This window comes from Aulonocara stuartgranti (assembly GCF_965226115.1).
Source record: "Aulonocara stuartgranti genome assembly, chromosome: 3".
NCBI classification, from domain to species: Eukaryota; Metazoa; Chordata; class Actinopteri; order Cichliformes; family Cichlidae; genus Aulonocara; species Aulonocara stuartgranti.
Genome location: NC_138941.1, coordinates 62,198,769 through 62,212,897, shown reverse-complemented (window position 1 = coordinate 62,212,897; position 14,129 = coordinate 62,198,769). Strand labels below are relative to the sequence as shown.

The 14,129-nt window shown below is 40.9% G+C and overlaps 1 protein-coding gene and 1 long non-coding RNA gene across 3 annotated transcripts in view; one reads left to right on the top strand and one right to left on the bottom strand.

Annotated features, from left to right (window-relative positions):
• Positions 1-37: 37 nt before the first annotated feature.
• The window catches only part of LOC309695939 (low affinity immunoglobulin gamma Fc region receptor II-like), a 90,450-nt gene continuing 76,358 nt past the window's right edge, over positions 38-14,129 (bottom strand). Inside the window, exons 1-5 of one of the 2 annotated variants that reach the window (XR_014273262.1) lie at positions 1,751-1,786; positions 1,190-1,225; positions 774-1,037; positions 448-694; positions 222-362 (exon numbers count right to left, since the gene is read on the bottom strand). Coding sequence is in view for 1 of the 2 variants with exons in the window: in XM_082516959.1 (XP_082373085.1) it covers positions 516-694; positions 774-1,037 (443 nt within the window). In the remaining variant the exon portion in view is untranslated. Of the gene's footprint in view, positions 64-200; positions 363-447; positions 695-773; positions 1,038-1,189; positions 1,226-1,750; positions 1,787-14,129 lie in introns of those variants that run through there. The other variant, XM_082516959.1, reaches the window with a different exon arrangement.
• LOC309704032 lies at positions 6,675-8,722 on the top strand. Its single transcript, XR_014276121.1, has 4 exons — positions 6,675-6,983; positions 7,801-7,947; positions 8,356-8,530; positions 8,638-8,722. It is a non-coding gene; the product is annotated as an uncharacterized lncRNA (long non-coding RNA).

Sequence of the window (14,129 nt, the reverse complement as noted above, 5' to 3'; positions counted from 1 at the left end):
GTTGGCGAGTTGATATTTTGATGTCGCTGTACATGATGTCTTCTCCATTTTCTTTTGGATCTGCTAAAATGAAGCAATAATGTTTAAGAAAGTTATTTCCCTCTAGACAATAAATAATAATGTAATTATAATGAGTGTATACTTCACTTAAGTCTACAAAACAAACCTTGACATGTATAGTCTACAAGTCTGAGTCTCACCTTCAGGTTTCCTATGAACAAGTCGTCTCATCAGCAGAACCAGTATCACCAGAAGAACCAAAACACAGACTGATGCACCAATCAACACAGGGAGGATGAAAGCCGTCTGGTTATTATCAGGTGGAGGTGTGGATGTAGGTGGAGGTGTGGTGGTGTGTTTGTCTAAAATAAAGCAAACACAGTCATTAAGTTGTCGTCACATTGTGAATGTTGAACCTGCAGAAACACAGACAGGTGAGTGTGTCACCTGTGACAGTGATCCAGCTGGATGGAGACTCTCCATGACCGCTGATGTCACACTTGTAGAGGCCTTCATCAGACCTGGAAACATGCTGGATGGTCATGTGACCTGTAGGCTGCTTCCTGATGAGGGGAGCCATCTTTATAGAAAGCAGCTGGGAGCTTGGAGGGAGTGGTCTCTGTTTTACAGAGCAGAGTGACGTCATCTCCCTCCATCACAGGGAGGACAGGACTCTGCAGGATCACTGATCCACCTCAACACAGAGACAAACTACAGCATTTCATCCATTTACACACAGCTTCATCAACACTAACTCCACACACTCAGCTTACCAGTGACTGTCAGGTTAACCATGTTACTGATGGGACCCTCTCTGGACTCACACCAGTAAACTCCACTGTCCTGTATTAAGATATAGCTGATGTTACAGGACGAACCAGCTGGTTTTTCCCACCCATCTCCACACTGGGTCTTGGTTTCTTTGCTTGTGTTTCTTCTCAGAGTCCATCCAGCAGAACTGTCGTCCTCCTCACAGCTCAGAGAAACAAAGTCATCTTTAAAGAACTGAGAGCTGCTGGGACTCACAGTCAGACGAGCTGTGGGGGTTAAAATGACATTACCATTGTTAAAATGATAGTTGCTGCATTGCAACTATCATTTTTTTAAAATCCAATCTGCAAACATGAACCCAATCAGGTCATATCGGTGAGTGTTTAAGGGATTTAAACTGTGACAGAAGGTTACTGACCTTGGTTTGTTGTGCAGTTCAGCAGTGAGATCAGAACTAAAGAGAAATGAGACTTTGAGCTGAACATGAAGAACAACTCAACCCACACAAACAGCTGAGAAATCCACAAATGAATCCATCCCTTATACATATTTCATATCCATCTTATTATATTTATCTCAGCCTATCTTATGTTTCCTCATCAAATGACTGGAAAGCATATAATCCTTAAATATACCTGGTGAACGACTCCATATATTCACACAATTTAAACTGTCCATGGTTTAAAAGCAGTTAAAATGATCAACATGTGCACTGACTACACTATGAGTAAAGTCATGCGTCCACTGTCCACCTGTGTTCATATAATGAGTGAATGATTTGATCGTTTCACTGCCTGCTGTGTTTCCTCGACTCCTGAGCAAAGATAAAGAGTCAGTCAGACCTGCAGTTGGTCCTCATGGTGTTTTCAACTTGAATTCAGCCTGATTTGTTTTTCATGTCTTTTCCTCCATCATCAGTTATCAGGAGAGCAGACAGTCAAAGTCCAAGAATTCAAACAAACACAGAGATTCTACTTACAGTGCAGACACAGCACAGATGTTTCCTTCATCGTCCTTCTCACTCATTTGAGCTTTTTTCATTTCTGTCACTGACACCAAAGCCCTCCCTCTTCCTCTGAGCACCAGCTTTTCTATTGGCTCAAAAGTAGCAGTGGGAGACTACCTTTTTGTCTTAGTATAAAATGATAAAACAATTTTAAAAATATAGGTATAAAAACACTCCAATGGTCTTTAGTCTTAAATACGCTGAATCTATAATGCTCACAGTCATCAGTCTGTTCACTGAAAAGACATTTGAAAAATCAAATGTACTCTGGTGTCAGTGAGCTGTAGTTGATGAACAAATCTATTTACATTTACTGGAGGTTCCAGTTTGTTATATATTTATATATACATTTCTCGAATATCCTTCGAATCTCGACTAGGGTGTGCATCCAGTAAGGGTCTCCAGGCTAGGTGCCCCATGCTAACCAAGAGTATGTGAGAGAAATAAGGAGATGAAGCCATACCAGCTCAGACGTTACCCAAAATAACAAGATCAACTTCAGGTGTTGAGGAACCAGAAGACACTGATGAGAACAGTGGCTACTGGAACAATAAGGCACAAGTAAGCATGGGATGAGAACAGGGCGCTATCGGAATTTTACTACGCAAGTAATCCCAGTAGGATGGGATTACAGGATAGGTTACATGAAGCGGATGTGGGACCCGTGGAATCTTTGATACCCAACATCAATGCTGACAGTGAAACAACTAGCAGCTCAGTGCTCCAACACAGGGAGCAACTCCTGCATTGAAGGCATTGAATTTGAGAGCAGCTGACCTGAGAGAAAGGAACATCCGTAACCCTTCTCTTCACCTTGTATTTGCTTTAATGTTGTTTTTACTTCTAATTATTATTGTATTTAAATTGGTTGATGTTTTATTTATTTTCAATATCTTTGCTTCTCTCTGTGCCTCTGTAAAGCACTCTGAATGGTCTTGTGTCCGCTCTGGTGGATGGATCATATGGTAGTGCAATTCATCCTCATTGGTGATTGGTCCAAAGTCTAGAGTAAAAGAAGGGGAAAGAAGAGGCTTGTGATTGGTCAAAAATGTGCAATGAAGGAGACTTCTGTTTTTCATTCAGTCTGTTATTAGTTATTAGTTAGTCTGTTATCTATTTAGTAATTATTATTATTACATTAATTATTACATTAATTATTAATTAGTTAGTCTGTTATCTATTCCTTTTTCTTTATCAGCTGATGCCTGGACTGGTGTCTGTGGTCTTAAGCAATATGTTATTTATTTATTTTTACTGGTTTACAATGACGGTACAGTAGGCATTATCAGTGTACATACAATAAAAGCATCTAGTCTTTACTCCAATATTGATGAGGATTTTCCTTTGGCTCTTTTGAACCAAAACAGGTTGGAAAATCACCTGAAATTAAGAGCAATTGAGAATGAATTGCTTTCTTTTCTTCTGTGTTATTATGATGTGCAAAGACTAGCAATAAGAGCAATCTTTTAGGCTCTCCTCATGAGACAATGTAATTGTTTTACTTTTAATACTGGTAAAATGTGAAGGATTATTCATACCATTACACTGTCATTTACAGACAAGCAAGAAATTAAAGGCATACCCTGAACTCTTGACCCCTACATGGAGAGACATTGTTGCACTTTCTTGTCACGTTAGGGTCCACTTGTCAAAGGGAAAAGAGTTGTAAAATCAGTGCAAAGTTGCTGTGAGAGATTATGTTTGTCCTGTGACATAGTTGTGTCTTCTAAACCTGTTGGCAGAGAATGCTATTTGTGTGTGACTTACAGTTTTTCTCAGTCGCTTTGGTGCGTTTCTCAGATCAGAATTGAAATTCTCATTACTATTAGTTCAACCTCCACAACACTCAGTCATTTGTGCACATCATAGTAGCAATTTCTCCTCTCTCTGAACAAACTGCAAATGATTTTGGACATGAATCAGTTGCTTCCATACATTTCCCTGCTGCTTTCTGACATTTCCATTTGCTTATGTCATGTCAGTCAAAAGTAATCATACCTATGGATGCTGAATAGTCGTTCCCAATAAAACTAATAGTCATACATCCATTGCTTGAGTCATCACACACAAAATTGTTGAACTAGTTATCACATGCCAAATATTGGCCATCTGTCAAGCAAATCCTATACCTTTCTGTATCATTGTTCCTGGAAATGTCTCCGAAATTGAACAATTGATCTCAGGTGAATTACAGCTGTCACTCATGAGGAGGCGTGTGAAAGTTTAGTTGTAACCAATGACAAACAACTTGTTCATTGTCAATTATGGATGAATCCTGTGAATCCCCAATTGGCAAGCATATATAAACTGCGCAGGAGCTAGTGTGTACCATTTCTACACTTCTGTGACACAAAATGGAAGGTCAGCACCGTGGAAGAGGGGTGAGGATGCGGGGAGGAAGGGGAAGGGGAAGAGGGAGAAGAGGCAGATATAGGCGGATTCCTAATGAAATAAGGGCTACAATTGTGGACCATGTTGTCAATCACGGCCTCACCATGGAGGAGGCTGGTCGAAGGGTGCAACCCAATATTGGAAGAACTACTGTCAGTTCAATCATTCAAACATTCCGTAGGGAAAACAGGTATGCAAACAGTAATACACTGTACTGTACTGTGCCATCTCAGACACATCACATGTTACTAGGGATGGGTACCGGTGTCCGTTCTGACATAAACGGTAGTAACCAGACCGAAAAGCAGCGCACATTTCGGTGCTTTATTTCGGTGCTTTTTTTTCCTGAGCTGTGATACACTTCTAGCCAATCATTTTACGTTTCCCAGGATAGTAGGCGGGGCCAGGTACGTACGTTCTGTTAGAGCAGAGCTACAGATTAAAAATGCCCAAGGCGAAGCGGTCAAAAGTCTGGCTGTACTTCACAGCAAAAGATGCAAACTCAGCAGCCTGCAACAAGTGCTTTAAGCTGATACTGTGATACTGTCAAAGGAGGTAACACCTCGAATCTGATGAAACACCTGGCGACACATAGCGTTTTTTTTAAAAGCCGAGAAATGCGCCGTATTTGATAGCTTGCTGCGAGACCTCACACTGTGCACGTTGGGTGGGTTGCCAGTTATCGGACCCGGAGCAACATCCCCCAAAAACCCGAATAGGAGAGTCCTGGCCCCTAGCCCTGCCAGTGTAGCAGAAATGATGAGGATGATGATGCAGCAGCAGCCGTTATTCTCTGCGTGAGTAGCTTAATGTTGTGCGAGTGTAATTTACCTTGAGTAGGCTAACCACGTTATTACATTAATGCATGTAAGGTGAACTAGCAAACATCATCATAGCTACATGCGGTTGTTTTCTTGTTTGATGGCAGATACTCCCTTCACCCTGGACAAAAAGGCTAAAATGACCAAAGAAAAAGTGGAAAACAGTTAAACATGAGAGGTTTTTGGACAAAGTTTGTATTTTTTCCATTGTTTAAGCACTGCTTCCAGCCAAGAGTGATACCATATATGCCCCATAGCTGTAGAAAAGGCTAACATTGTTATCTTTTTACAAAAAAAAATAAAACAGCTGAACATGAGAGGTTTTTGGACAAAGTTTGTGTTCTCTATTCTTTAAGCACCGGTTCGAGCACCGTTTAAGCACCGGCACCGTTTCAAAAGTACCGATTTGGCACCGGTATCGGATAAAACCTAAACGATACCCATCCCTACATGTTACTGTACTGTATTTGCAATTTCACAAAAAGTTCACTCTGCACCACATAGGATTGTAAGACAACCTCGCGGAGGGCCCCTTTTTACCCCACAGCAAGAAGAAGCCATTTGTGCAATGGTCATTGCAAGCAATGCAATAAAGCCGAGAGAAATACAAAGCGCTGTCATAGAGAATTACACGGTATTTGGCAATATTGAATCTGTTCCAATTTCAACAATTGACAGAGTACTCAAGAAAAATGAAATCCACATGAGCAAATGGCCCTGCTAGCAGCCATGGATGCAGCATGTGACGACATCACAGCAGGGTCCTGCAGAGGATGGATTCCCCACTCCAGGAGATACTTTCCTCGCTGCATTGCGAGGGATAACATCTGTTGTGATGTAGATGAAAATATGTGGCCAGACAGACAGGAACGACTGGATGTGCCAGCATGATTTACTGTACTGTTACATGTGCTGTTTATTGTTCACATTAGTGCACAGCTCTACCAAATGGGTGATTTTATGTTTACATGTATTCTACAGTGAACAAGTGACTGTAGCATATTTTTCTTTTGCACAATTCTGTAGGATTACAAACACTTCTACACAATGGAAATGTGAAACGTACGTATTCAGTGTCTCAGTTACTCCCAAGACTCCCATAACATCTACAGTGACTTTACTGCACATTTCAGATGGCTGTACAGGTACACTGTTAACCTTTGCTGTATTTTTCACAGTAAAATACCACAAAATGCCCAGTAACTTACCTGAAAACATTTCTACAGTTAATTACTGTAATTTGCTTTGCATTATGGGTATATTAAGGTTATTTACATTTACTTACTGTATTTTTTAAAATTGCGGTAGTAGTTATACCTACCGTTAACACATTAGCAGTAGTGCTACTGTATTATGTGATTTGAATGGTTCATCATACTGTTTGTGTATTTTTACTCTTTCAGTGGTTGGTTGCAATAGTGCATTACATTTTAACTCTTTCACTGCCAACCATTTCCAGATTTTCCTCCAACCTATGCCATTTGTCAGTATGATACCAGTGAAAGTATTATGGTTTTGACTTTTTAGGGGACTTGCCTGTGTGTAAGGTTCAAGAATTCTGATCATCTAATCTGCTGCATGCAGTTGTATGCACATGCACAGCTGCTGCAAGTGTGTGCTTGCCACTGCGTTGCCAAAGGCGAACTTCAGTCATTGGAGAATATTGTAATAATTTGGCGGAGGCTTCTCAGTCGAGCAGTAACTGAATTGCTCATTTACTGAACGTGCAACATGTACAGAACTCTTCTGGGAACTACTCAACCCAACTTAGTGAAACACACACTGAATGCTTGCTGGCCCCGCCCACCCAACCACCTCTACCAACCACCACTCCATATCCTGACTGACATGACCTGTGATCCAGTGATTGACAGGAGAGGAAAGACAGGCCAACTTTGTTAACTCTTCGTTACGATATGCTCGAGAGGACAAAAGATTTAGCACCTCGTTATTGTTGGACCTCTGTGTGGAAACTGTAAACGGGACGTCATAAGGTAATGCAAAGGACTCTCCTACCTAACATACTAGTTTATTAATTTTTAAGAGCATATATATTTTTTGTGTGTGTGGGGGAGGGGGGGGGGGCTTAAATTCGGTGTTAGCTTGGTCGAAATAGCACATTAGCTGAATTATTCTGGAAAAAATAGGTTGTGTGTGTTTTTTTTCTTTTCTTATTTAAATATATATTTAGATATATATTTTCCACGGGGAGGGGCGAGGAACACAGGCGCAACCACAGTCTTTGTCTTTTTCCCGCCGAGTGTGGTGCATTGTCCTCCTGCGCTTCTGTTCTATGACTATTGAGAAGCTGGCCACGCTAACAGTGGGACATTTAGCTTCAGCTAAAGCAGCAGGTAAAAATACACATTTAATGAGAATAAAGAAAGACAACTTTTTTTTTGGAAATTTAGAGACTGCTAAAACAATCTTATCCAGTTTTGAGCTTGCTCATGTAGGTTAGCCTGCTTTATTGAATTTTGTGTGAGCTGCAGTACACAACATTAAAAAGTTAATATAACATTAGGTTGGTGGCGTGAGGAACTCCAACCTAAGTTTAATATTTATTATTTTTTTAGGTGGGAAGGGGAGCATGTTTTTTTTCCTTTAATACAACGTCTTCCAGGGTCTTTTTCATAGGAAAACCGTGCAACGTCTGTGTTAGGTTGGTCAAAAGAGCAATTAGTTGAATTATTCTTGAAAAGATGGGTTGTGTGTTTTTTTTCTTTTATTTACTTATGTAAATATATTTTTCAAGGGTTAAATAAATGCAACATTAAATTAACAATTGTCTCTCTGTCTTTTCCCGCCCAGTGTGGTGCATTGCTGTTCTCCTGCCCTTGCTGGCTGCGCTGACAGTGTGATGTAGCCTCAGTGTTTGTGTTTTAAAGGCTTTTTCCACCAAGATGTCTGTTGAGAGAGAGATGACCTTACCTATCACACCAAGGGTAATAGCGCTTGGTAAGTAAATAGTTTCAATCCTCTTGTAATATTTTTGTAAAAAATCTAAGTAATTATTGTGGTATTTGTACCCACAACAACTTACTTAACAGGGGTTTGTCTGTTTTATATTGTATAAAAATAGAATCCACACAGTTTGCTGCTGTTTCTCTTATTATTTATTATACACAATGACCAACAGGAAAAAACAGCCTAACATTTCAGCACAGGCCAAAATGCCAAAACATTAGGCAGTTTTTTCCTGTAATTGATCATAATTTTCATTACATAATAAATAATAAGAGAAACAGCAGCAAACTGTGTGGATTCTATTTTTTTACAGTGTGAGGCCTGCTATCCAGCATTCTTGTGGAAACCTTATTTGTAAGGGTGAGCACATTGTCTTATTGGACTCTTGTCTGTTTTTAGGGAATAATTTCATGTCTGCAAGCCGCTGGATGATCAGTTTGGAGGGCAAGGTATTTTATGAGCCTGAGCAGATGCATGACTTTGCCAGCACCCTTGCTGTCTTCTTTGCGTCATACTACGTTTTCAACCTTGAGTATCAGGAGTCAGCGTCCCTCACACTGGAGATGATACAGAGGTAAATACTTTACACCATTTAAGAATGAAATATATGTGATAGCTTGACTACAGTTGCAGAAACATATAGGTGATTGCTGTAATGTATAGCCTTTTTTCCGTTAAAAGGTTCTTTGTGAGGATCAATCCAGACATGGAAACAAAATGCCCTGCAAAACTTGGTACAAGCTGCAAGACAGGTCGTGTCGTAAAGAGGAAGGTTACAAGTATCAGCCCTCGGATCACCACCTTCCTCCAGCGGCTCTCTGAGTTTGAATGAGTTTTTTGAGTTTTATTCAGTTGAAAAATGTTTTTCTTGTTAAAAAAATATCAACAATAAATGTTGGTTTAATTCACTATTCTGAGACTACTTTATTGAATTATATTGTTTTTTGTAAATGTTCTTATATTGAATATGAATGTTAATATTATTTTATACTTGTGTTTTGTCACTGACCTTAGGATTATTGTGATTCTGATTATTAAGTCATTAAGTCAGGCAGATTAAAGCCCGAGAGAGAGAGAGAGAGAGAGAGAGAGAGAGAGAGAGAGAGAGAGAGAGATAGATAGATAGATAGATAGATAGATAGATAGATAGATAGATAGATAGACCACCACAGTCCAGGATGAGACAACAAACATCCAAGAATACATTGGGAAGATGGCCCCAACTGACCGAGTGCTCAGTGAATACCTCAGGCAGCAGAAACCCAAGAAAGAGGAGGGAGACGAGGAACCAGGGGCGGAGCGTGGGGGGGCTTACTGGGCTTAACCCTTGTGTGGTGTTCATATTTTTGTTACTCAGCCAGTGTTCATGGGTCTGGTGGACCCGCTAGAGTTTTTGGCTTTCCAAATTAACACTATCAAACAATTTTATGTTAAATTACTCATCAGATGTTTACTTCATCCCAATTACAAGACATATGAACAGCAAACATTGTTAATTTTTCCCTTTACCTTTGTTAGATCACATTTATGAATTAATGTGCTTCTTGTTTCTTTTTTTCTTTTTTTTTTATAAAATGTTATAAAAAAATAAATCAGTTATAATCAAGTGGAGTGAGTGGAAAGACACAACTTATTTACACGTGAAGCAATATGTTTCACAACTAAATGGGATCAGCTGCTCATCAATGGTGACATTAGGCCCAGGGTTGTAAAACAGGGGGAGGTGGTGCACCCACTTATCCCACACTGTCCTGATGGCAGCTAGCTTGTCTCTCTGCCGTCGAGCTGGTCTGTCGTCTCGGTTATCAAAACGGATAATCCTGGAAATTTTGTGGAAGTTTTCCAGAGACATTGATGCATGGAAAGGTTCTTGCCGGTTTCTGCATCCCACAGGGATTCTGTGGATTCCCCTTTGGACCTCAAAACTCCTGCAAGGATAAGAACCCCAAAGTAGGCCTTTGGGGTTCTTAGATGAATTTGGTCCATCTCCTTCCACCTCTCTCCAAAAACACACCGTCCTTCTAGATTACTGCAATCCAGAATAATTTTCTGGATGGAATCTGGGATGAAAAGCTCAAATGAAGACTTGATGTCCTGCACATGAGTAACTGTCAGCCGTGTTGGCCCTGGCTTATCACAGTAACAGCTCTGCAGGGTGGCTGGTTTCTTGGGCAAGAAGACCATTCAATTTCACCAGTTATTGACATCCATATTTCTTCACTTGCTGTCTGGTGGGCTTGTTCTGGTCCTGGAGCTGGCTGCAGATGGGGTACTCGTCTTTTTTTTGTTACTAAATGGTGCTCAACCTCATCCTCTTCTTCAAAGTCACTGTCAGACTCTGAATTTTCAGAAATGTGAAATATTCTGAAACCTCTTTGTCAACATCATCATCCGAAGCCCCTCTCTCTTCCAAAATCAATTGGATGGCCCTCGCAGCAGATAATCTTTTGCCATCTTGATCAGTTGTGATAAAGAACCACACTGGCAACGTCTTATTTATAGTATTATGCCCCTAATTTGCAGGTGGGACAGGGTATGAGAAAATAAAATTTGGATCCCTCAAGAAAGAGGGTAAAATGTGTGGGAATGTCAGAGCAGACGGTGTTGGTAGTTGAATTTTCAACAATGCTGCAACTTTGTGCGGGAGCAGGAGGGGAAGAAAACACTATCAGCAGCACCAGAAAGGAGGAAGACAGAGTGTGGGAACACAGGACCTACACTTTCAACACTTTTATTAGACCTGGGTCCAGTGGACCCGAACACCTTGTATGTAATGTAAATGCGTGGGGGGAGGTACAGTATGCGGTCATTGACAATTAGTTCGGATTTATGTTCTTCACAGAAAATAAGCCAAAGCCAATGAATTTCAGGTTGAAAAAATAATTAATTGTTTAATTTTTCTTTTGAGAAAAACTGAAAACGGGTCTCACAGACCCGAACACCATACAAGGGTTAAGCCCGGGTTGTTTTGTCAGAAGCCCGGGGTCTTTTGGAGTGTAATTTTTCATAGTTAGATGTCTGGCTGACAACTGTATAAAACAAAAAGTACACACAATATTCGAAGCACATAGTGCACACTGTGGGAATTTACCACTGTGCGTGAATCCCCCCCCTGATCCGAGCTCAGGCACTAAGCGACTGAGCGAGGGGGTGGGGCAGCTGCTGCCTGTGAGTACGCTGTTGGAGAAACGGAGCCAGCCATTAGTGATGTGCGATACCACTGATTTCCTTTCCGATCCGATACCAATTAATATTCAGGGTGGTATCGACGATACTGATCCGATACCGATACTTTGTACAAAAACTTATTTTATTTATTGCATCTCAAATTATAGCGTCATAATGATTACAGGATATCAGATTACTTGTTCTTATCACTTAATAATGCAGAGTTCATCACATAGAAATAAAAAAAAAAACTGAAGTTGTGGCTATTTGAACTTGTTGCCTGCCTGCAGCACTAAAGGACTCTGTGAGAGACATCTGTCTCAGCACCTGTCTCTGTCCTCCTCTTCAGTTCACCTCAACATACGCTCTCATATTCTGTGATATGATTTACTGTGAGGTGTTTGACAAGGTTAGTGATGTTGCCACAACCATACATGCCAAGAATCACAAATTTCAGTGCCCCTCCCGAAAATCTCCCGGAGCCACCATTCTCCCGAATTTCTCCCGATTTTCCACCCGGACAACAAAATTGAAAAACCATATTGCAGAATTCATAGCGGGCCCAGCCAATTCCAGTCTCTAACAATGTCGGCAGCAACTTAGTTTTAATATTACTCTTATTTCTCTTTCTGGGTCGCAAAAAAAACTTTTAACATATTCTCAGGTGAGAATGTAGCTGTGTAAACTTCAAATATCTGAGCCGACCGACACATCGTTTTCAAACCCCCGCGGTCTTTCGCTACTCGAGTTAAACATGATATATAAGTCACTTAGAAAACTTAAAAATGTTATTGTTTGGCTTTTTCAGTGTTTTATTTGTAAATCAGTTTGGCTGAGATTAAAGTTATTAGATTAGATCAAATTAAATTTAACTTTATTAATCCCTCGGGAGGGTTCCTCCGGGTTTTCACACAGCTGAATAAACATCAAACAGAAAACTGATTAAACAGAAGAGTTTACGCCAGTGCCCTGTTATATTTTAGATAGCAAGGAGCAGACGGCAGTTTCACTCCACCGAGGGAGCTCGTGACGTACTACCCAGCTTTCTTTAGACCGCGAAGGCCGGGTCCTCAAGTGGAAGCAGCCTCTGAATTTGGACACCCCGGCTATTTCCGGACATTTAACGTATTTTACCCAATAAATAAACACTGTAAAATGTATTTATCCCCCCCCCAGCAGCCCTTTTGAATATCTCCCTAGTGTGGCCACAACACCTCACGTTTTTGCCACATGTATCGCAAACCACGTTTCAGCTTTTGTGGAGGTAAAATACGTTCGCACATTACTCCAATTACGCTCAGCCATTGTTGTGAGTGCGCACGCCAAGGGGCTGCGAGACAGACAGCCGTATTTCACACATGACTATGAAAGGCGAAAGAGGAAGTAGTTCCTTTGAATGTAGACAATCCGAATGTTATAGTTTCTTTCCACTGTGTTCCTGTTATTGATAGACTACAAATTTACCCTAAATTACTAAAATATCGATATTTTAATGTGAGAATCGATTCTAGAACATAAATGACTGGTATCGGAGGAATCGATATTTCAGGATCGATCCGCACATCACTACCAGCGAACGTTTTGTTTATTAATTTGAATACCCTGAAATTTAATGATTTAGTTGAATATAAAATGACACAGAGTCAATAAGGGGAACTGTCACGGTATGGCATGGCACACCGTGGAAGGAGTGGGGAAGGAGGACCCAGGCGCGGTGCTCTATGTATAGGCAGTGTTTATTTACAAAGTGAAAAACAACGTAGCAATAAATCCCCGTGTTCTCCCAGACTCCCGTGTCGTGTCTCCCCGTGAATAGTCCTTGTTTCTGTGCTCTCCGCTCCCGTGTCAGCACCCCCCCGGTGCTCGCTGCTCCCGTGTCTTCCACGCTCCTCCTGCGGGAAACAAAAGACGCAGCCGTCAGGACACATACAACTTGCGGGCATACACACACACTAACTCTGTAACGTGGAGTCTCATGCAATGATCCCGCGTCGGTGGGAGCTCCAAGACTCTCCTAAGTAGCTCCCCCGACGAGCCCTGATCAGCGGCAGGTGTGTGGCTTCGGGTGTGGCCAGTCCCTCCGCAGGGCCACACCCCTCAGGCCTGCAGGTGGCCGAGCTCCATCCTCCAGGCACACCCGCAGACATACACACCCATACCTCGCCTAAACATATGAGTGGGACAGACTAACACAGCACAGGGAAACACACATATGTACACGCACAGAGAAGGGGAAAACGACACCAAAAATACATAATAATACACAGGTCCATGACTGCCCAGGGATCCTGGGTTGCCCAGTCCCAGGACACTGACAGGAACAGATAAAAAAAAAACAAGATAAGGTCAAATATAAAGCAGAGATGTGTTTCTGTTAGAGGAGTTAATTCGTGGAATAGTTATGACAGTGATTTAAAAATGTGTTGTTCATTTTCCTTGTTTTAAAACATGTTTAAAACTAGAGTATTAGAAAAATATATCAATTAAGAATGAAAAGAGCAAAAATATTAATACAGCAAGTGTTGGTTGTTTTGCTTTGATTATTGTTATGAAATTAAATTTAATGTATTTACTTATCTAAGGTGGAAGGGTTTTTTGTTTTGTTTTGTTTTTTGTTTGTTTTGTTTTACTCTTTTGCTTTGAGCCCATATGCTTCAGCCAATACTTTTTGATTAGCCTTGTCTTGTGCTTTCTTTCTTTGTGATAGATCTTTATTCTGTATTCATTGAGATATTTGAATGCTAATCAAATAATAACCTCCACAATAAAAGAAATGTCTGCAGAAACCACACACACACTTTCTCACACCCTACACTCTCGCCAACCTACGGGCACATGTTCAACTGGAAATATACAGAATGACAACTTTATTCCTTGACTCTGTTTGTTCCTCCCTCATTTGAACATCCACAAGTGTCCTGACCCGACACCCTGAAGTGATTGATGCCAGTTCATATTTCCTGAACCCTTCTAAACAGGAATTACATCACTCGCGTAACAGTTTA